Consider the following 23024-nt stretch of genomic DNA (forward strand, 5'->3'; position numbering starts at 1 on the left):
TAAACCAGCAAAGGATTTATATGGGAATTGGATGCTAGCAATTGCTTAACAAGTTGAGAATAATAAACTTTTAAAACTGTAAATACTTGTTTAAAAAGACAAATGTTCTCACTCATATGTTGGGAGTGGAATTGTAAATTGGTACGATTTTCTTTGGAGGAGATGTTGGCAGTAAATACTCCAAGTCATAAAAATATTCATATCCTTTGACCCAGTAATTCAATTTCTGGGAATTTACCCAAAACAAATAATTAAAAAGAAGACAAACTATGTTATAAAGATGTTCCTAACAACACTCTATATAATAACAAAATTCAGAAAATAACCTCAATGCCAAATAATAAAGGAGTGTTTAAGTAAATTATGGATTTCCAACCTAGGGGAATATTACATAGCTATGAAAACTGATAAACAAGCTATGTACCAAACGTAAAGGTGCTTATAAAACAATTCAAAATCCTCACAGCATTTTGAAGAAAGGTATGCGTTTATGAATTATCTTCCACAGAAGAAAGAGCAAATTCTAAAGCACTTAATGAAGGTGGAAAGAAAACTCATGTCCTTGGGGCCTATAGTAGAGATTTTAACAAAATGCAAGTAAGTAGAGTAAGTCTGAGTGTGGGAAAATTCAAACTTGTAGAAGTATTTCTCGATTTTTAATTATGTCCTGAGATGAGGCACAATACACATTAGGACTGATGACTGGATTTTAACGATCGTGCATAGAGGGCAACAAGCTATCTCTGGAATGCTCTGGATGTAATCACTAGTGTGCTTCAGATCACAAAATGATTCTCAAGGGTTGCTAACGAGCAGCAAACTGCCAGCATCTTGCATGTAGAATCCCTTAGGAGCAGGAAAGTTATTTTGGAAGATTAAGATTTTTAAAAAAATCACAAAGGTCCAGATTTGGCTGCCCTCAAACACCCTCCAGTGACAGAGTGGTCAAATCTCCCTTCTGTAAGCTAAAGGAGGGGAAATGATGATCTCTAGTCTTTTGTGTCTGCCTTCAGGGCGGATATTTGGTAATTCTAGTTAAGCATAATCATTCCCTAAATTCCAGGTGTTTAATTCAGCTCAGTAATGTTGCTGTACTGAATGGCCACATTCGGTAGGATTTGAAGCTGTGTCCACTTTCTTTGGCTACATCTTACCTTGAGTCCTCCCTGCTGGGACCAGAGCAAGAGCATTAAGGCAAAGTACCAGACTGTTTCCCATTTTCCCAGGAGCAGGAGTAGTTAAATGTTTGGACTTGAATGGGATCTCCTACTAGGTTGCATGTTATAGAAAGGAGGAACTTAGGAGAACATGGAATCTTAGAAGGCTAAAAATTAAGTGGAGAAAGTCAGTATAACAAACTTGAAACCAAGGCTTGCTTGGGTCATCCACATGGAATTACACACACACACACGTACATCTGCACACAGGTTGATTGTTGTTCCAAAGCCATCAAAGCTTCAGGTTTGAGAGGTACATTTTCATAGAGGGATACGTCAGAACAGGGCTTGGAAGGATATGTGATTTATCCCGAACTTGAGAGGCTAAGGTACAGTTGGAGGTTGGAGGCAAAAAACCCTAAATGGAGTATACTGAAGACAACAGGGAATTTTAGAAAAGAATGTGGGTGTTTGGAAGTGATACTCAGACAAGAAACACTGTGATTAAAAGCAGTACTAGTACACTGATAAACTACAAACATCTATATACTTACCGTTAAGCATCCAAATGTTTAACAACTGATATAGTTTGGCCCCAGGAATAAACAGCCAGGCTGGCTATACCTGAGTTTGCTGGCTCCAAGTCATCCCGAGACTAAGGATGTTAAGATCGTGTGTTTGGAAGAGGAATTAAAAGGCGGGGTGGGGGCAGTACTGGCGAAGTCAGAGCTATAAAAGCAAGCATGTTTTAGTTCATTGGCTCAGTTACATGATTTGGGGCAAGTTTTCAGTGTAGAAGCCTCATTATGGTGCACTGTTACATGAATCAGAGGTGAATGCACGGGATATGGATGTTGACATTAGCTTCAGGTTTGAAGAGGAGAACATAGAGTGGGAGGCGTGTCGCAGAAGACTACGGGACAAGGGGCAGTAAAGCATTGCTGTCCTCACTCTCCCCATCCCCAGAGGACCCTTCTGTGAACAACAGGAGCTTCTCGAGATGGAGAAACTACATTGGAATGACTGCAGCTCACCGTGGACTGGTCGCCCCTACAAGGGAGACAATCTAGTGTCCCACTGGGGTGGTGTTCCTATGGTTTCCCTCAGGGAGATTTTTCTTGGTTGTCATTCAGACTATAGCCTTACATTTGATAAGGGGTCAGCCTTTTTTGCATATGAGACCCCTAGAGCTGGGTCTACGTACCAGCTGTTAGCTTCTTCCTCGACACCTTCTTTCCCATCAATCCACAAGTTCACAATTGCCAACCTTCCCTTGAGAATGGCTGAGAAAGAGAGAGAAGGAAGCTACGCTTGGAAAGAAGATTGCTTTGTAGTTTATTTACACCAGAATGTAAGAAAAAGTAAGCTATTAACAATAATAAATAACTGGGGGGGGGGGACACAAAACAGCCATAAAATGACACAGAAGGATGGCATGTGTGAGGATCGACTCTTGTTTGCTTTGCTTGTAGTCTGTAACACTGTGCATTCCAAAACTTGGTCCTTCCGCAGTGGCAGTGGTTATTTTGACTCAATATACGTAACTAATCAAGATCCCAGCTTGAAATGTAAACCCTAAAAGTGACACTCTGAAGGTACATTTAAGCGGCATAGGCATTAACAACAACTCAAAGAACCTCTTCTTGGTGATACATAGAAACTGAAGGGAGACTTGCAATTCAACAGACATGCTTTCAATTTTAAGCAAAAACATTGAGAGGTTTATCCTAAAGCACTTGTTAACAACAAAAGTATAATTAATAATGACATCTGAAAAGTTCTTAGCATATTCACATTCTCTTATTGCACTAACTCCTAAAAAGCTTAAACACTTCTACTTTCAAATGCAGATTGTTTGGAAGGTAGAACCCAGAAGAACCCGCTATGTGTTGCCTCCGCATGTCAACGCTATTCTCTTGAGTTACACTTCAGTTTCAGCAAGAATGAATAGTTTTAAATGATCTATTTATTGATCAGTTGCAGTCACTAAACAGATCTTTTTTTTTTAATTTCAAGAATTATGGCTCCGATGGCAGGTTGTCTGTCACCTAGCCTACTGAGTCAGATGATCAGAAAGAGACTAAAACTATTCAATTGTTCTCTACTGGATTATCTGAGCACACACTGTAACGAGACTACGTTATACTCTGGCCCTTGTGAAAAGTAAAATTCCTATTGACCGAAGCCAGCCCAGTGACCTTGCTGTTTCTGAGCCATGACGAGATGTGAAATTAAGCAACAATGAAAAATCCACATACATACATTAGCCTTGAAATTTTCACAGAAAAATGACTTCCTGAGAAGTGTCAGAATCTTTTCTCTTAGGCCACGGTTTATTACAGTGTCTTGAAAGAAAACCACATATTTCTTTTGGAGGTCCCGTGTTTCTTAAGTGTCTTGTGTTCGTTATACAACTGCGCTCCTTAGAGATTTATTTTCACAATCCAAAACACGCCTAATAAATACTCCCAAATTAAAACCATTTCCCCCCCACATACAGATGCAAACCCAAAGCAGAAGGTTTATAAATGAGTTCACCAATGAACTCCTATTGTTTTGGTTATAATGGTGTTAATTGAAAAAAATGTCACAGACTTCTTTGTTGTTATGCTTTTCCTTTGCTTTGTTTTATTTCAGCCCAATAGTAGGAAAGTGAAATGGTCTCCAGAGCTCACCTCAGATAAAGTTTATGCAGTAAAAACACCGAGACCTTCTTATCCTGGGAAAACACAGCCAAGCAACAATGCAGTCAACGAAAAACGTGGGGGCATTTCAGAATTTGAAATCCATCCAGAGTAATGACATTTATGGTCACTTTGATGGTCTCCACTAACACCAGAGATGAAGATGGGATGAACACTATGTGTTATTCTATGGATTATTTATTTTAATTTGGCTACCAGAGACTTAAAACTGGTGGTGTTTGATTCACTAGGCCATACACATACACAAACACACACACACACACACACACACACACACACACACACACACACACACAGGTATAATACAATTTTGGTGAACAAAGTTGAAGATTTCCACATTGCAGACAGAGGCACTGAGTTAAAGATTCTATTTTTCCCCAAACATGCTTAATGAATTCAAGTCTCTGCTTTTTTTCTTCTCCTAAGTTTCCATCATGCAACCATTTAATTTCCATCCTTATAGGAATTATTAATGTTCTATATACACATTCACCGCAGGCGTGTATGCCACAATAAACAAACTCATGTATGGAGAATATGAAATGACACTTGAAAATCAAGAGAGATAAGATATTGAAGTCATTTATGCCGTGTGACGACTGGATTAAACATTCAAAGCAGCTAAAAGAATATCTGCAACCCCCCACCCCATTTAAATGCACACAACCACATGTAGACAGGAAAAACCGAACATACTTTAAGAGCACACACTATGTTGGCTAAGAATCACACTATCATCGGCAGCTTTGAAATTGATGTCTGTGGTACTGAAGTGGCTACAAGAGAAAGAAAACTCAGAAGGAAATCAGAAATTAGCTTTCTAAAGCATATAGCGTCGTTGACCTCGACAGCAGAAGCTACTTTACAAAAAGAAAAACGGCAATGGTGTTAATGGGAAAACTAGGTGCCAGATGTGTTTACAACCTGCACAAAATAAATCTGTTCTATGCAAAAATAATGATCCCACCCCATCCTGATTTCCAACTGGCAAACGGTAAGCAAATACGCATACTATGTCAGTGTCTTCTGAAAGTAGAAATTTGTGTTCTAAAGCCAACATTCTCATTAAGTACTACTGTGTGGGTAGGGGACCATTGAGAAGTCCAAGGGGTCTGAGAAGATGATTTCCCACAAGCAGAAATCATGCTACGATACCATGCAAGGATCTCTTACTACAATGCTGTCGTTCTTAGGGAAGAGATGCACTGTCCATCTAAACTATTTGCAACTGGTTTCCTTTGAGTTCTGGGTTTATTTATTTATTAAGCGAAATGTCAACCTGTAGATAAAGAAATGATCTTGACAGTCTGACGTATGACTGAGAATACTCGGTGCTGGGTTCATGGGACCAGCGTCTGCACCATGGGAGAGTTTATCAATTTGAAAGACACTATGTAGCATGTGCTGAGCACTGAGAGAGAGAAGCAGGCAGGGTCCACTGGCTGAGAGGCTGTGTGGGAAGGAGGACATACTCCTTGGTTTATGTTGTTTCCTTTGGAATCTGTGTTTTGGGAAGGTCCCTTTCCTGAGGTTGGAGGTTATGGTCAGGAAGGCTAGCTGGGGCCTCGGAGTTGCCCAACTACCTTGTTGTCTTCCTCTCTTGGAGGACAAAAAGTAAGTGCTAGATTCTGCTTGCCCTTCCTTCTGCGTTCAAAGGCAGTGAGGCGCGACGGTGGCAGTTTTCTCTTTAGATCAAAGGAGAGTTCGTTTTCTGCCACTTGGGTTGAATGATCTTGCTTCCCGTCAACCTGGATTCTAATCTTGCATTACCACCACTTGCAGGAAAGAAAGCTAGACAGAGAGGCATCTTTTCCTGCTCCTCCTTCTTACTCTACAAATAGGAGTCAGCAATTTTGCTCATTCTCTCTTCCCACTCGACAGTCTTTACTCCACTTCTGCGACATTCCCAATATTTGGGTTTCAAGTAAGGGCAAGAGAATGACAGTCTTTTTTAAGGTCCAGTGATGGGCAATCTGTTCCAGGGAAATCTGGATGTTATTAAAAGTAAAAGCAGGAGGGGGATGGGAGACAGTTCTTTTTCAGGGTTCCCGAATCAGACATTCTGAGAGTGTTAAAAGTCCTATGAGCTTAGTCTACCCTTGAACTTCTTTGAATGGGCAAATAGTCAACGAATTCTACTCAATTAATTGCAAATACTGAGACTCTTAACGGATGACGGAAGTTAACAATTCAAGGTTTGTTGGTACCTGTAGAGAAAAATGATGTTTGCCTCACCTGGGCCTCTTGGTTTCTAAACCAAACCATCCCCAAATCAGTCAGTCATGGTCACATTCATCCGTGCAATTCTGAAAGATTTCTGAGGCCACAAGGGCACAAAGGGGAAAGTTATTAAAAGACAGAAACAAGTGGAGTCTTTATTAAATTCTGTGAAAGGTATAAATAAGTTATCGTTAATTGCACTTGGAGCCACCATACGTTGATAATTAAAATTTTCAAAAAATTTAAAGGGTTAATTAGGCCCCAAATCCTGAGTCAGACTAACCAAAATAGGAATCTCAGTTAACTACTAGTATTCAAGTATCGGTGATGAACAGTTTGAAATTTAACAATTACGTATGTTACGCCTGAGAGTATTTTTGAGAATTTCAGGTTTGATGAGAGGAGACTGACTTCGTTATTTTACCACACCTTCTAACGCAGGGGCACAACGTTTTCATTTATTTACTCTTGGAAGTCCACACCGACCTCATCAAACACTCAACAACAAGGCTTCCTCCCTGGCTTCCAGCTGTGGCTACAGAGGATTCCTTCTGTCCTCTGCAAGTCTTACAATTTACATCTAGTAGGATGCTGTGTGGTATACTTAGGGAATCCTATTATATGGGAAGGTACTTAACCACATGCACACTCAGAGATCGAAGGAACATGTTTGAGGGACAAAGCAGTCTTTTTCTATATTAGAAGATTCTTTAAAAAAAAAAAACCCAAATGAAAATATAAAACCCCATGAAATATTCATAGGAAGTTACTCTAATTTGGGCCGACATGGCTTATCTGAAGAGTGTATGCCAGGTAAATTCAGGGTGGCTCTTTTCTCAGGGTCTGGAAGCGTGAGAGTTTCTGGAGCTGACTTCTTCCGGGGTCGATCTTTGGGCACAGACAGAAATTCTGGGGCGTCGGTGGAGAGAGGTGTGGATGGAGCACTAGAAGGGGCACTGCGGACTGAGGAAGGCAGCAGGGGAATACTCGAGATAGAAATTGCAGGTGGGAAAACGCCAATTTTCCTGTTGGTGGCTTCCTGAGTGGCTCGTTCAAATTCTCGGACTTCATCCATTGTCATGTCTTCAAAGAAAAAAAAAAATAGAAAGAAAAATGACCAGTTATTTAGGAGAGATGCATGCCTGATTTTAAGGGAACTACAGGAATCCTAGCATAAAGAGGCCTTTCCAGACTATAAACCCAAATTATCACTGAAATGCTAAACCCTGAATTTTTTTTTTTTTTGTTACTAAGGCGTAAACCTCTGAAAAAAAAAAATTCCTTTATGAATATCCATCCAAGATTTTCCAAAGCACTCTTCAGGGAGTAGTGTTAAGTATTCCGAATAAGAACGGATCAGGAAAGTACAGAACCAGACCAGGGAAGTATCTGGGTGTATGTGTGTGTGTGTGTGAGCTGTTGGCATGGTGTGATATATGGAGCATTAGACCTAGTCATCTTTTCTATAAAGAAGTCTAGTTCAAGCAATCGATGGCCCTGGAATGATACATACTATTACCTATTTTAGGGCATGCAATTACAAGTACACCTTTATAGGGGAAATAGGCAAATCATCAGAATTTCTTCTTATTCAATAAATATACTTTTTGCATTCTGGGGATTACTGGTTTCCTGACTGTGTACCCATCCTGAGATTGTTTAAATGCTGTTTTAATTAATTCAGCTTAAAAAACAAAGAAGATAATGACAACAAGCACAAACCCTGCTAATTACCCCAAAGCCAAGAAAAATAAAGTCATTTTTTCAAGGAAACATAAAAAAAAAGCAATATTTGGCATTCAGGAAACAAATTCAGTGATGCCTCATTAAGAGGAATTGTCAGGTGATGTAGATTTTCTAAATACCTAAAGTGTTTTTACTAAGTGAGAAAGTAAAAAAATATATATATATTTTAAATGTAAATCTCTCCCTAACTTCTTAATTTATTTAAAAAAATATTTCTATTTTTAAGTAATGTCTAACACCAATGTGGGGCTTGAATTCATGACCCCGAGATCAAGAGTCTCACACTCTTCCGACTGAACCAGAGAGGCTCCCACCAATATACTGAATGTATTATATACACTTGCTACCATTTAGACATAATATATTGAAAATATATTAACACTGTAATGACTTCTCTATCAGGGCCTATTTGGTTTTTTGTAGTTTGAGATCTCTTCTCTCATTCTCAGAAACTATTACTATACTGTCATTACTATTGTTATGGTTCTTATTAATTTCTCTCTGACTAACCCTGGTATCCTTTGTCATTTTTCTTTACTGGTAACAGAGAAAACAGGTAACTGGGCTTATTGGAAAAAGCACTGAGTGAAAGCCTAAGGGCTTGTCCTTGAGTAAAAGGGGAAATCTGCTGCTCATGGATTTTCTCCATGAATTTTAGCTTCCCATAGACCCATTTTTCATTCTTGTCCTCTCCCATGAACCTAGTAGTGGAAACTTCATTAGATGATATTGCAAAAGCTAACATGAAACAATATATCCACTTTGGAAATATTAACTATGGAATGAATATTCATAACATGGTATTAATCATTAAGATATATATTATATGTATATGTAATATATATAAGGTCATATTATAACATGAGCAAGCCAGAAATATTTTTTTAAATTTTTTATTTAAATTCAATTTAGTTAACATATAATGTGTTATTAGTTTCAGGGGTAGAATTTAGTGATTCATCAGTTGCATATAACACCCAGTGTTCATTACACCAAATGCCCTCCTTAATGCCCATCACCCAATGACCCCATCTCCCCCAGCCCCCCACCCCCATCTTCTCTCCAGCGACCCTTGGTTTGTTCCCTATAGTTAAGAGTCTCTTATGGTTTGCCTCCCTCTCTGTTTTTATCTTATTTTATTTTTCCTTCCCTTCCCCTATGTTCATCTGTCAGAAATATTTTTCAAAAAAAACCAAAATCCTTAAGAGGATTACCTGGAACAATTGTTAAGATATTATGAAAGGAAAATTTTTTCTTACAAAGGAAATAAAATGTTTTGATATCATATACAACTTAGAATATAAGAAAAATTGTACCTATAAATTTGCCACTTTAAAAAATACTAAGACTATTAAACAAGCTAAGAAATGAGATTAAGTTTTTAAAAAAGAAATATGCACTTCAAGGTAAAATTGAGACTCTCAGAAAAATTTCAGTGAATGGGGTATGTTTCTGCTATAATAAATAAACATCTTTGAAAAAGTAGACTTTCTACACAAGTGGCAGAGTATAATGCTCTACTCCACATATCCAGCAGGGGGCAGAAATCATCCAAAATACAGAATTTCGATTTTACATTCCCAGAGTCTCTTAGAAAGTTCCCTTCCTTGAAGGCATGGAAACTGCTCAATGGAAAAGGAGACTTAACTTTCTCATTGCCATGTTCATGGATGTTAATTTTGCATAATTTCAATCCAATGTGTCCCTACTCAGGCTGAGGATTTAAATTTTATTGAGCACCCATGCAGTTTGTTACTTGTGATGGACAGCAACCTCTTGGTTTCAACTGTTTTTCATTACGATAGCAAAGAAAGACAATGGAAAAATAAATGATCTCCAATTTGATGGAATTCCAAAGAATAAGGGAAATGTCATAAGCACTCAAAATAACCACTCTGTATAACTTCTGAGGAGATAGGCATCTCTTACACTGAAGTCATGGGAACGACAGTGAATTGCAGCCAGAGAATGCATGGGGCTTTCCCATGGGAGAACCATTCTAGGTACCACTGTCTCCATAGTAAACTGACTTTCTAATGGTAATAAAGGCAGTACAACAGAAAGAAGACCAAACAAAGAGCCTGAAGCTAAAAACCGTAAGAGCTTAGAATGAGAAAAGCCAGTGGTTAGAATCCTTTGGAATGTGGCATCTCCCCCTTTCCTCTGGCTTCCTTTGTCTGATCACACTTCTAAGCAAGCAGCTTTCAGAGGGCAGCTGACGGAGAACTAGAGTCATTCCAAAAAGAAAAGGGAATTTCGGATGATGGACTTCCAAGGACAGTTTCCTTAACGAGTAACAGCGACGGAGGGAGAAGGGAAGTCCTATTGGCAAGGGCCTGTGCACAGAGAGGAACACCCCAGGTAAGTTGACCCCATAGCTTTCCGCAAATCCAATCACTGCATGCTACAACGGGGAGGAAACGTTAGGGCCATCTGAGCCTCAAGAGTAAGCCACATGCACTTGAGCCTTGCAGGGCATACTCCAAATACATGCTCTAAAAACTGAACCCAAAACTTCCAAAGTGCAACCAAAAAGATCGTCAAAATTCTAAAGCACCCATTTACAACCATAGCCGTTGCTCAACTGTCTTTACCTACATTATCAACTTCTTAAAAATCTAATAGGTACTGTTCTCGGGTGTGGGCTAGCAGACACGCGGGCTCAAGCTGATACCCAAAGAGATCACAGTGCTGGCCAAAGATACATACAAATGACTTGATTACATCTTCTCTGTTATCTTAGCTCCTCTTCATTAGCATGAATGATTGAGAACTATATTTAAAATGCTGGCATGCACCATACAGTCAGCTCTCAATTTCCAGTGTGCCACTAAATAACCCGTGGCTCTCTGAGTCTCATGTTGAGTCCCAGGCTGGACGGGCTACGTGGCCCCGCACATTCCTAGCTCACCGCACCTTCACTGCTCAGCCAGTGTGTGCACAGACTGCAGCCCCATCTTGAGATTAACCGAAGCAAAAAGGAAAGGATTGGCTAGAAGAGCTAGAAGGAGCCACAGAAAGCATTTCAAAGCAAATGTAAAGAAATCTAAAACACCAGATGAGCCACAAGCTGTCCCCTGAATGAATAACTTGAGCAATAACTATATTTTTAAAAGTTACTGTCACGATATTCTAGTTTTCAGATGACACCTGCTTTGTCTCCTCTCCTTCACGGTGCAGGCCATTCACCAGCCACAAATGTTTCCACTCTCCACGTTCTTGGGTTTTATGAGCGGAAAAATAACCCCCAAATCAAACGAATTCTTTAAGAATCAAAAAATCTAGAAGCAAGAGGTGACACTGTCCAGTTTAGACCCAGCTCATGTTCTTCCCCAACAGCCTCTGGGTGACAACATCACCCAGATGTTTTTGTGTGGAATGTTGAGAACTGAACGTCTGCAGTATTTTCAAAGATCGGTTTAAGTGTACGTTTGGTAAAGGGTGGGCAACATGTTTTAAAAATTCTACATACACTTGTTTGGGCATGGCTCTCTATGTCATCCACAGTGGAGGAATGCTGATTGCAAACTTTTATGTTGGTTTGTTCATGCATGTTTTTCTCGTATTCCCGAACATCATCCATTGTCATATCTGCAAAAAGGTCAAGACGTTGGCAACTACTGTTATTAAATGCAAACTTTCAATGGGGAGACTTTAGGAAAAGACGGTAGCGGAAGCCAAAGAGAGGTTTAAAAAAGCAGGGAATTCACTAACTTTATGAAGAATACGTCATAAAGTTAGCTAAACCAGCCAAAGGGGGAGTGAGTGCAAGGAAGTTAAGTCGAAACAGTCTTAGAACAGAGAAGAGTGGAAATTATTTAGGGGTGAATCTTGTAAAGTGAGCCAGATGGGTGGAGAGTATTAGCACGTGGGCAGTGCCATAGCCTGAGATCTCCTAAAGCATTCTTAGAAGATCCCCATGGGGACAGGGTCAGGTTTGTTTGCTTTAACACTTACCTGTCAGATACCTTTCAAAATAGATTCGGAGGTTTCCTTAAACCAATGCATTTGACAAGAGAAAGGGCACTTTCATTGCTAGTACAGGAGACATGACATAGCAGACACATGATGTTTACCGGGACCAGGGATATTTGGTTGCAATGCTCACATGGAGCTGTATTTCTGCACAGGATTCATAGTGTCAGAGAGTGCGGGTCTATATCGAACTTCAAGTCTAGTCTAACAGCTTGGAGATGGCTGGCGCTACTTTCACCCACACTGATCTATAAATAAAATGGCACATGACATTATGATTTTGGGCCTGAGTCTGTAGTTTTTCAGCATTTCAGGATAATGATCTCTTCATCCAGTGGCTCCCAATGGGGGACAATTTTGTGACAGTAGGGGCCTGTGAGGCCTTGGAATAACCTACCACTGCCCGTTCTTAACAGGGAAGTATCGGGTCCAAAATGTCAATGGTGCCAAGGTTGAGAAACCCTGTCTAAATCCAACTGATGAAAAACTGCATTAAGCAAAGAACCCATCCGTCTTCAGTATACGAAATGCATACAAATAACAACTACTCTCACTTGAACTACATCTGCTGTTTTATCCTCCATTCCCCACCCGCTCTTTGGTTACTTGACAACATTCTATCAGCAATTTTCCCAGACAGGCATCCCTCTGGTGCGGTCATGGTGGAATTGAACTTCATGCCTCTCTACAAGGAAGGTATGCTTGAATAATTGGTTACTCGACCACCCTGATTGCGAATTAGCTTGGTGGGGATTCAGAGCGGGTATTCACACTGGAAATTTTTCCTTAAGTATCTCCTGCATCATGTGGTTTGGTGGTCTTTTTATATCAATCCATGTATGTCATGTGAGATTCTCTTCATTTCCGCAGGGCACACGTGCCAGAACTTTATGATTCAGTTCAGTGCGGTCTGGGGCCAAGAGGGAGGGCGGCTCTAAATCCAGACCTGGGCTATTTTATTTAGCTGATGATCGCCCCGCCCCCACACCCCAAAAACTTAGATCACAAATGTTGTCCATAAGCAATGTAAGTATCAAGGATGCTAAGCAGCAGTCTAGCCAAGCAAAGAGCATGCTTTTCATTGAGGGAATTGGAAAGCAACAAACACATGCTGCTTTGTAATTAGAACAAATGTATCTTAGTTAACAATAAGAGCATATTCGTTCAATGCAATCACTTTAATTCCAAAGGCTGGTTATCAAAATTTCCTAAACACAAATACACCTGGAATGAATACCGTGGTCATTTTTAAGCCAGAAGTTTAAGATTTAGAGAAATTTCTCTATACATATGTTCATTAGACACTTTCTCCCCCTCCATTCCCCCCACCCCCCCCCCACCCCCGCCTTGACAGTAATTTGGAAAACGAAAACAAAGGCATTTTAGTTTCTTTGTTCTAGTGAATCCTGACAGAAATTGTTCTTTATCTTTAATTAGCTCAGTGTTAAGAGAAGGGCTTAAACGGTGTGACTGTGTGCTTTCAAAGATGTCTCAATTTTGTAGTTGTGAAGAAGGATTTAACAACAAAGATAGTTATTACTGCCTTTTTCATAACAGTGAAAAATGGGAAAGAACCCAGGGGACAGACTGTACTACGAAACCATTAAAAAATGATGTAGAAGAGTATTTAACACTATAGAGAAATGTCCTTGGCATATTGTTAAAAATAGGAGGTAAAACAACTGTACACATTCTGTGAAATCATCTCTGTTGGAAAAGCATTATATACATTTTAAAAAGGCTAAAAGGATACATTTTAAAATGTTAACAGTGACTGTTTCCAGGAGTTGGAATTATACATAATTTTCATTTTCTTCCTGTTGTTTGTATTTTCTACATCAAATACACTGTACTTGTGTAAGAATGAAAAAAAGAACCTTATTTAAAATCGATTATTTGTGGTCAAATACCATCAGTTTGGAACTGGTGAGGAGAAAATATAGTTTTCTAGAATTTCGGCTCATTCCAGATACATGATCCTTTTTGTTGTTGTTGTTAAAATGGAAGAGTTATGAAACAAAGTTTCAGAAAATTGCATCTAAAAGAAAAAAAATCTCCCAATTAGACCACATAAGAATGAACGTTTCTAGTAAGGTGGTTCTCTAAAAGACGGTGATAATCAGGTCCCTATTGAGGAAGGAAAATATGTTGGTCTGAATCCTGTTCCCACATATCATGCATACTTATGGAAATGATGTAAATATTTCCAGTATTCCTCAGTAATTCATGGAAAGCCTAATCAAGTGAATATATTCCTGTTTAGGTTTTCAGGTAAAATGCATTATGTCTTGCTTCTGCAAAGTATATTACCCCAAAATCTATATAGGAATCGATTTTTTAGTAAATTCAATTGCATTGCCCAATGACAGATTATACTTTCAGAGATGGTTCTTCTTCATTATGGATTGATTTTCAATGACCAGAGAGTGACTTCTAACAGTTTAGGTTCAGACCTCTTGGTTTCCAGCAAACAACTACTCATGTGTATCAATGAAACTCTTCAAGGAAACTTACGTCCATTATTTTGCAAAGAAACTAATAAATAATCACCCCTCAGTATATAGATTTGAAAGGTCATAATTTACTTTTCGGAAAGAAGGTTTCTCAGAAAAAAGCTTCTAAGCAAGGAACACTGGGCTAATTCCCTGATTTAAGAGAACATTGTAACTAGTACGATATTTCTGCTGTTAAGAAACATACATCATAGTATCTTTGACACTAGGCTGTTGGAGGCTCTCTATCTGTTTATATCTGTAAGTGATGCGATCAGCACTGGGAAGTATGCTGGGGGCATGAATACCCTCCTCATTACACTTCAGCGGCACAAAATTTCCTTTCTTTGCCCTCTTGTGAGCCCATTTCTTCCCTTCTCTTTCTTACCCTCCTTCAGATGAGGGGAGAGCTGATCTGCTCCAGCCAAGTGGAGGTCACATGGCCTGAGTAGAGCCTCCTCTGCCCGGTGACTGGGCTGAGACAGGCACCTCCACCTCGACCAACAGTCCAGCCTTGTCCAAGAAGCCCCGGGGGATTTGTTGAGGAATCTGCTTTGATTTCCTCAACTGTGAACTAAAAGCTTTCTATCTATCTATCTAGATATCTTTCTATCATCTATCTATCTCTCTATTTGACAGAGAGAGAGAACACAAGCAGGGGAAGGGGCAGAGGGAGAGGAAGAAGCAGGCTCCCCGCTGAGCAAGGAGCCCGATGCGGGACCTGATCCAGGACCCTGGGATCATGACGTAAAGCCAAAGGCAGATGCTTAACCGACTGAGCCACCCCAGGCGTCCCTAAAAGCTTTCATTTAAGAACAAAATATACCTCCACTCTATGAGGCTTGGTCGGCTTCAAAGATTTTCTGCCTTTTTTTTTTTTATAAGGCTTTCAGTGCTTATTTATTGAATCACTCAATTAATGCATGAATTATGTTCCAGAGAAATAATTCAAATAGTACTGATTTTTATTGAGAAAAGAGTTTAATTCCTTTTAACCTCTCCCACTAATCCTATTCTTTCTGGATGTAACCACTGTTAAGAGTTTGAGGTACAGGTTGCCAGATGTTTTTCCTATGAATTTACATGTATATTTCTGCACACACATATAGTCTCATTTATTTTTAAATTTATGGAATCATACTATGGTATACTATCCCATTTTTACTATACATATTGTCTTTTTTATTTTTTAAATATATATTTAATATAGTTTTTAAATATATTTTTAGATAATCTCTACACCCAATGTGGGGTTCAAACTCATGACCCTTAGATCAAGAGCTGCATGCTCTTCTGACTGAGCCAGCTGGGTGCCCCTAGAACTACCTTATTCTTTTTAACTGTTGCAAACAATATTCACAGTCTGGGTGTATCATAATTTATTTGATCATATTCCTGTTAATAAACATTTATACTGAGACTAATTTCTAGCTTTTTTTTATAAAGATTTTATTTATTTATTTATTTGAGAGAGCGAGAACGAGAGAGAGAGAGCGCACATGAGAGGGGGGAGGGTCAGAGGGAGAAGCAGACTCTCTGCTGCGCAGGGAGCCCGATGTGGGACTTGATCCCGGGACTCCAGGATCATGACCTGAGCCGAAGGCAGTCGCCCAACCAACTGAGCCACCCAGGCGCCCAAATTTCTAGCTTTTCTAAGCAATACTGCCCTGAATAGCTTTGTACCTACAGTCATGAGCACATGTACATTTCTTAAGATTAAATTTCTATAAGTGGAATTGCTGGATCATAAGCTATTTGTATTTATCCTTTTTATAGAAACTGTTTGTTTGTTCTCCCACCTTATCCAAAACTGGGTATTATCACTATCTTAAATTTTTTGTTATCAGATGAACAAATGTCATATCATTTTCATTTTCATTATATTTTTTGTGATTAGTACCAAGGTTACTGGCCATTTGTGGTTTTTCTATGGTTTACCTATTCATGTTCTTTACCTTTTTTTCTACTGAGTTGCTGAATTTTTTATTTATAGGACCTATTTATATATTATACATATTCATTCTCTGTTAGCTACTTATGTTACAAACATGTTGCCCTAGTCTTCCAACTTTGTCTATGGTGGCAATTTTCTTTCAATCATTTCATTTTTTAAAGAAGGCAGGTTGATCTCACAGTTTGTGGAGGCAAGATCATATATCTGAAAGGATAGAAGTCAGTAGGACATACAGCAAAACTACAGATGGCATGGAACAGAAGGTCTGCAAGCAAGTATTTTCCTTCACTGTATTACATAGCTGCAGCAGCTAAAATTTTATTTTATTTTATTTATTTTTAAATACTTTTAAAAGATTTTATTTATTTATTTGAGAGCGAGAGAGACACAGCGAGAGAGGGAACACAGCAGGGGGAGCGGGAGAGGGAGAAGCAGGCTTCCCGCGGAGCAGGGAGCCCAATGCGGGGCTGGATCCCAGGACCCTGGGATCATGACCTGAGCCAAAGGCAGATGCTTAATGACTGAGCCACCCAGGCGCCCCAGCAGCTAAAATTTTAATAAGAGTTATATACTTTCATTCAATGACCTGCCCAATGCCACATGTTTGTTTCCTTCTACAAACATTTTCTCTCCTCTTCTAGGATCCTCAGCCTAAACAGAAGTAATTTTTCCTTACACTAAGTCAAAATGGAAGTCTTGAACAAGCAGTTGGGTTAGGGGTGGGGGGGAGGCTCCAGCAACCATGAATGAGATATGATACTCCTTTGGCTCTGACAAAATGGAAGTCATCCTTTGGGAAGTGCCTTTTTTTTTTTTTTTTAACTCTTTACAATGATTATAAATTCAATACATGATTGTTATAAATAGCTTAGGGGTGGCTCCATGTTTTTGTAGCGAAAGTAGCCAATCCTCAAGTCTTAGTGAATACCTTTTCTATGTAATTCAGACCAGTAAGGTCTAGAATTGCAATGTACAGTAATGATTTTTTTCATAGTTCTTAATTTGGGGAGGTAGAGGAGAGTCACAGATCCCTTTGAGAATCTGATGAGAAGCTATGAGTTCTCTCCCCAGAAAAGTGAACATTAAGCACACACACATAAAATTGTTGCCTGAGAGCCATGGCACTGAAATTCGTATTTCAGGAACCCGAAAGCCATTAGACAATGCTGGCTTGGTGAACTCAACCAGCTAATGCTAGTCCTTAAGTAAGCTTCTTTCTCCACTTTGAGCTTGCTTCCTTCCTTATTAGGCCTGCTCTAGGGACTCCAGAATAATTTCTAAGCCACTTTCATGAGGGACTTTCATCTATACTCACCAGAACTACTCCCCATACCTTTTTGGAACGGTCTGGACTTCAAAGACGTTCATGAGGTTCCACTCAATCACAGCCTCTCTCTGGTAATCCTTTGTTCCTCTCTCAAAATACTGTCAGATTTGTGAAGCAAAACTATGTTTTTGTGAAACTGCGCTGCCTATTTTTATCTGACCCCCTATCACCCCATCTTCTGACATGTGTTGTTTCTTCTCTGATTAGTGTTCCAGTCATGCAAGAGAGACCCAAGGCTCACGGATAAAGACCAATCAAGGCTTTGGGGAAAAAAAAAAAACCACAAAAACACCTCAACTCTTACAACAATGTACATGGTTATACTTTACAAGGAACATGAACAGAATAAAATTTGTTTAGGGAATTAGTTATGTGAGAGCCATATGTTCAGACTCAGAAATGATACAAATTAATCCTTGGGTAAGAAAAGATCAACCACCATCTACAATGTCCTTTTTTTTTTTTCCTTCTTCTTAATTAAGCACTGGAGGTGGTTAGCTTAATTAAGGAGAAAGACATCCAGGGGTGCCAATGCCTATGGTGTAGGTTGTATACGTACAAACACACGGCCAGGAGGTCAATGGGACTAAAATTCAGCCCTAAGCCTCCTGAATCTGCCCAGAGGGATGTCTTTCTAATTCTCACAAGGCACCAGAGCTTACCAGTTGGCCCAGAAGACACCTACCATTCTCTAATCTGTTTGGACTGAATTAATTAAACTGCCTGTTACAATCTAATCTGATTTAAAGTTGTTCTTAAACTTTAGCCAGAATCATCTGGAGGGTTTGTTAAAACACAGATTGCTGGGCTAGACCCCCAGAGTACCTGATTCAGTAGGTCTGAAGCGGAGCCTGAGAATTTGAATTTCTAACAAGTACCCAAGTGGGAACTGATGTTCCTGGGCGGGGAACCTCACTTTGCACCAGTGCTAAAAGATACAGGCAAAGCGTTTTTGTTTGTTTGTTTGTTTGTTTTTTAACTTTGGACCTTTTCCATGTTTACTAATGCGAGCCTCACTGAGCCCATACAGACCAAAGAAAAATAAGCAACTTCAGGTAGCCAAAACTGAAGGCGGACAGTGACACACCCACTTCCCTGAAAGGCCCACAGTCCCTTGCATTACCTCCAATAGGGGGCTGAGAAGGCAGTCTGTGGGCAGGGCTACTTCCATTCATTTGATTGAGTGAGTGTCTGCATCTAAGGAAGGAGCCACTGTTTGCCTGGCAAGCAGCTCAGCTGGGGGCAAGGGTGCCAGTAATTTACATGAAATTGATGGCATGGTTCTTAGACCTTCTAGCTGAGTGAAAAGGCTGCTTGTTTTGGTTGGAGCTAAGATTGTGTATACAGGGGGTGGAGACCTTCTCTGGGGAGCACACACTCCCCCATGATCTAGATCCACTAAACCACACACTATTTTTCTGCTCAGATACAGAAAGGCTTTTTGTCAATAGTCTCCTTGAGTTGTTAATGTGTCCACCTAAGCCATCCTGAGTAAATAGGTAGTTCTTCTCTGAGAGCTCTCCAGGACTGGAGGCCTCTATTTTTCTCTGATGCATTAGTCTAGTTTTGAGCCCCTGTAATAGTCTGAGGATTTTTTTTTTTTTTTTTTTTTGACTAAAAGTCTTTAAGTCTCTTCCTCACCCCTGGTGTTAAAGAAAAGAGTTGGCCTCCATTTTTTGTACCTGAGCTATTCACTTACCGGATGCCCATCCACGTTTTTTTTTTTCTTCTATAGCCTGCCTCTGCTCAAACCCTCTTTTCTCATCAACAGGCTTGCAGTGTTTTGTCCTCTTAATCATGAACCAGCTACCCTTTCTGATGCTGCCTTTTCTGGAAAGTCCTCTATGGCATTCTGGCTCTAGAGAGAAATCTATCAAAGTGCCCTGTCTCTTGGTCTTCAAAGTGGCAGATTCTTGGCCCTTGAGGTTCCCATTCACTTGCCAATTTAATTTTTGAATATCCGTCTGATATTCCCTTAGTGTTGGTGGCAAGGACACCATGAGCTTAGAGGAGCCCAAGTTGGGAGAGACCAGTAGTTCTTAAGGTCTCTGCTCCCTTTCTAAGAATCTGAGAAAAGCTCCCCTGGAAAAAAAAACAAAAAACAAAAAACCAACCAGAAAGATTTGTTTCATTATCAGGGGAAGTCACCACAGCAGACTCTCCCTCTACCTGCCTCACAAAGACAACTATGGGAGACGTCATGAAAATGTGGCAAGCCAGGGTACCTGCTGCATGCAAGCAGCATCCTGGGGGGCCGTGGGGGGCTGGCGGTGTAAGAAAGAAATGACGATCTTTCAAAAGAAATCTCTTCCAGAGGTCTGCCTTTGGACAAACCCAAGAAGATTCATGTGCTCTTCGAAGATGCGGATCTGGGAAAAATGCAAAAAATAAAACAAAAACCCCAAACAAACAAACAAAAAAACAAAACCCTGCAGAACCACGTCTTTTAAATGTGGCCCAGAAATAGCTAACAACATCGTTGTCTTTACCCGTTCAGTCCAATGTAGCTTTTCACTTCAAATGTGATACCCGCTGCTAAGAGGGAGGGAGGGATTGCTGGAACAATGATAGAAAAGCACCAAAATGCAATCTAGGTTACACTCGGAACAAATTCAATGTGACTTAGGGAGAGGCCAAGGAGGAGGGCATTTCATTAGACGATCAGATCCAACCCAAGTCACCAACTGGGTGTGTTCGTTTCTATTTATAGTCAAGGACACTAGCCTCTGACAACTGATTCTGGGAATGTAGGAGATTTGTGTGGACCAAGCAACAGTGCTTGAGGATCTGGAAAGGGTGGTCCATCCATCATGGGATGAAGCAAACCTGATCTTCACTTACTGGAAATGTACAGAACTTGTTTCACTCCTCCCAAATCATGAAAAAAAAGAAAAGAAAGAAAGAAAGAAAGAAAGAAAGAAAGAGAAAAAGAAAAAGAAAAAGAAAGAAAGAAAGAAAGAAAGAGAAAGAAAGAAAGAAAAAAGATCTTCACTTACTGGGAATGTACAGAACTTGTTTCACTCCTCCCAAATCATGAAAAAAAAAAGAAAGAAAGAAAGAAAAAGAAAGAAAGAAAGAAAGAAAGAAAGAAAGAAAGAAAGAAAGAAAGAAAGAAAAGAAAGAAAGAAAGAAAGAAAAAGAAAGAAAGAAAAAAGCCACAATAGTCTCAGTTAGGATGAAGGGGCACCTATATGCCTCTGCCTTTGAATTCTTGCAGAATCCTCATGTTTTTGGTGAGGGGGTGTTTCAAGTGTTCTCTGAATCAAAGGACTGCTTTTACTTGATATGATGCTTCAGACAGTTTTGATCTTGAATCAAAGTTTGGGATAAATTAGGATGGGCTTGAAACCCATCCAAGAGAGAATTTTGGAGCCCTGTGTTATCAGGTATGCCAGCATCAAACATACTGAGGTCCTACTTATTAGTCAATAACGAAGTACGGTTGACCCTTGAACAATGAGAGTGTTAGGGACGCCAACACACACCCTCTCCCCCACCGAAATGAAAATCCACGTATCACTTCTGACTCCCCCAAAACTTAACTACTTTATAGCCCACTGTTGACCGGAAGCCTTACTGATAACATAAGCAATGGATTAACACATATTTTGTACACTCTATGTAATCAATTCTATATTCTTACAATGAAGTAAGCTAGAGAAAAGAAAATATTATTAAGAAAATCACAAGGAAGAGGAAAAAAAGAAAATCATAAGGAAAACACATTTATAGTACTATAATTACTGAAAAAAATCTGCATATAAGTGGATTCACACAGTTCAAACCCATGTTGCTCAAGGGTCAGCTGTATCATGGTTATTTTAGACCAAGCTTCTATCATTACATTCTCCACCATCATGTTCCACAAACAGTGCTATTTCTACTTCAGGGGGCTATAGTCCTGCCTTTGTTGTCTTTTTAGGTAGCATCTGAAGCCAGATGGACTGAAGCCCAAATCAACAGGTTCTGAAGTTGTTCTGGAAGTTATTTTGGGGAAGTTGACTTACCGTACCACTCATCAACCCATGCAAAAGCCTGTCTATGTCCAATCAGCAGAATATCCCGGACCACCTACAAAAAGTAAAAGAAGGAAGTTGAAATAATACCACGTTTGATGAAAACTACCTGGAAAATAGACTGTTCCCAATTCTAGGAATCCTGGCAATTATAAATTTTTCCATCCCTCTGTCCATGTGATGGCAAATACAGTCTCACAGACACAGATCATGGGCTTGCTCACCTGCTCAGCCCTTTCATGGCGTGCTACACTTGCTGTAAATTAATCTCTTCATCTTCATTGAAAGTTGAACTGGGAGGGGTACACACTAAAGACAACTGGTTGGCAGGCACACAGCAATGACTGGAATGAATCTCTAGGCTAACCACCTTGAGCTTTTTCTCTTCATTTATTTTTTTAAAATTAATTAATTAATTAATTTGAGAGAGAGAGCGAGAGAGAGCATGAGCATGGGGAGGGGCAGAGGGAGAGGAAGAAGCAGGCTCCTTGCTGAGCAGGGAGCCTGACACGGGACTCGATCCCAGGACCCTGGGATCATGACCCGAGCCAAAGGCAGACGCTTAACCGACTGAGCCACCCAGGTGTCCCCTCTTCCTTTATCTTTACCTGAAACAGGTTCAAATTTTCATTTGTGGGAGGGTGTCTCTCACTATCGCTAAGAGGTCATGAATGTTGGAAATCAAGAACGCTTTTCTGGGTAGCAAGTGACTTCTAAGCAAAGAGCACTTAGTCTTCTCTGATGAAATATCCTAAATATTGGTCAAAATTTTTTTTTAATATTTGAAGGTGTGGGTTACAAGATAAGTAAATATCTTTTTGGGCGTGACTTTCATGTAACAGAAGGGGGAAAAAAGCAGTTTAGTCAACTATTATTGACAGAAATAAAATAGAGACCTCAACTAGCATAGAACATAATGGGGATGCTAAGAGACAAATAGAGACAAAAGGAATGAAATTGTTTCTTACGGTGACACATAATGGCCCTAGGAGACTAAGAAAGATCCATAGTTTGTGTGTGTGTAATGCTGTTCGTGTGCCTTGAGTGTATGGTGTTCTTGGTGTCCTCTATAAATACGCTGTGTTACGTTTCTTGGATACTCACGCGCTCCCTTCAACATTCCTTTCTTCCTGCCAAACAAATCTAGCAATTGTCAAAAACCTTTCGTGAAAGGTTCAGGCACGTTTCAGTAAATGAAAGATTTTAATCTGGTGAATTTGCAGAAATAAGGGAAGCATTTATAATGATGTGTTTATTTCTCCACGCCTCTGGATATCTAGTGAAGCTTTTATGATGCGGAAGGAGGAAATATGTCATGAAAATAAGAAACAACATGAAACCATACCCACTTGAATGCTGACTGTGTCAAACTCATGGAAATGAAAAGAACAGCATCGGGGCATCAGTAAAATATACCCTATTACATTAAGCA

At 39.8% G+C, this 23024-nt stretch overlaps 1 protein-coding gene across 4 annotated transcripts in view; it reads right to left on the bottom strand.

Moving 5' to 3' along the window:
- Positions 1-2473: 2473 nt before the first annotated feature.
- PITPNC1 (phosphatidylinositol transfer protein cytoplasmic 1) overlaps positions 2474-23024 on the bottom strand; it is a 243799-nt gene continuing 223248 nt past the window's right edge. For 3 of the 4 annotated variants that reach the window (XM_027625150.2, XM_027625152.2, XM_035724538.1), the window contains exons 8-9: positions 21584-21647; positions 2474-7165 (exon numbers count right to left, since the gene is read on the bottom strand). In XM_027625150.2, coding sequence (XP_027480951.1) covers positions 6849-7165; positions 21584-21647 — 381 coding nt within the window. In that variant the 3' untranslated portion in view covers positions 2474-6848. Of the gene's footprint in view, positions 7166-11300; positions 11420-21583; positions 21648-23024 lie in introns of all 4 variants that reach the window. The other variant, XM_027625153.1, reaches the window with a different exon arrangement.

This window comes from Zalophus californianus, chromosome 16 (assembly GCF_009762305.2).
Source record: "Zalophus californianus isolate mZalCal1 chromosome 16, mZalCal1.pri.v2, whole genome shotgun sequence".
NCBI lineage: Eukaryota > Metazoa > Chordata > Mammalia > Carnivora > Otariidae > Zalophus > Zalophus californianus.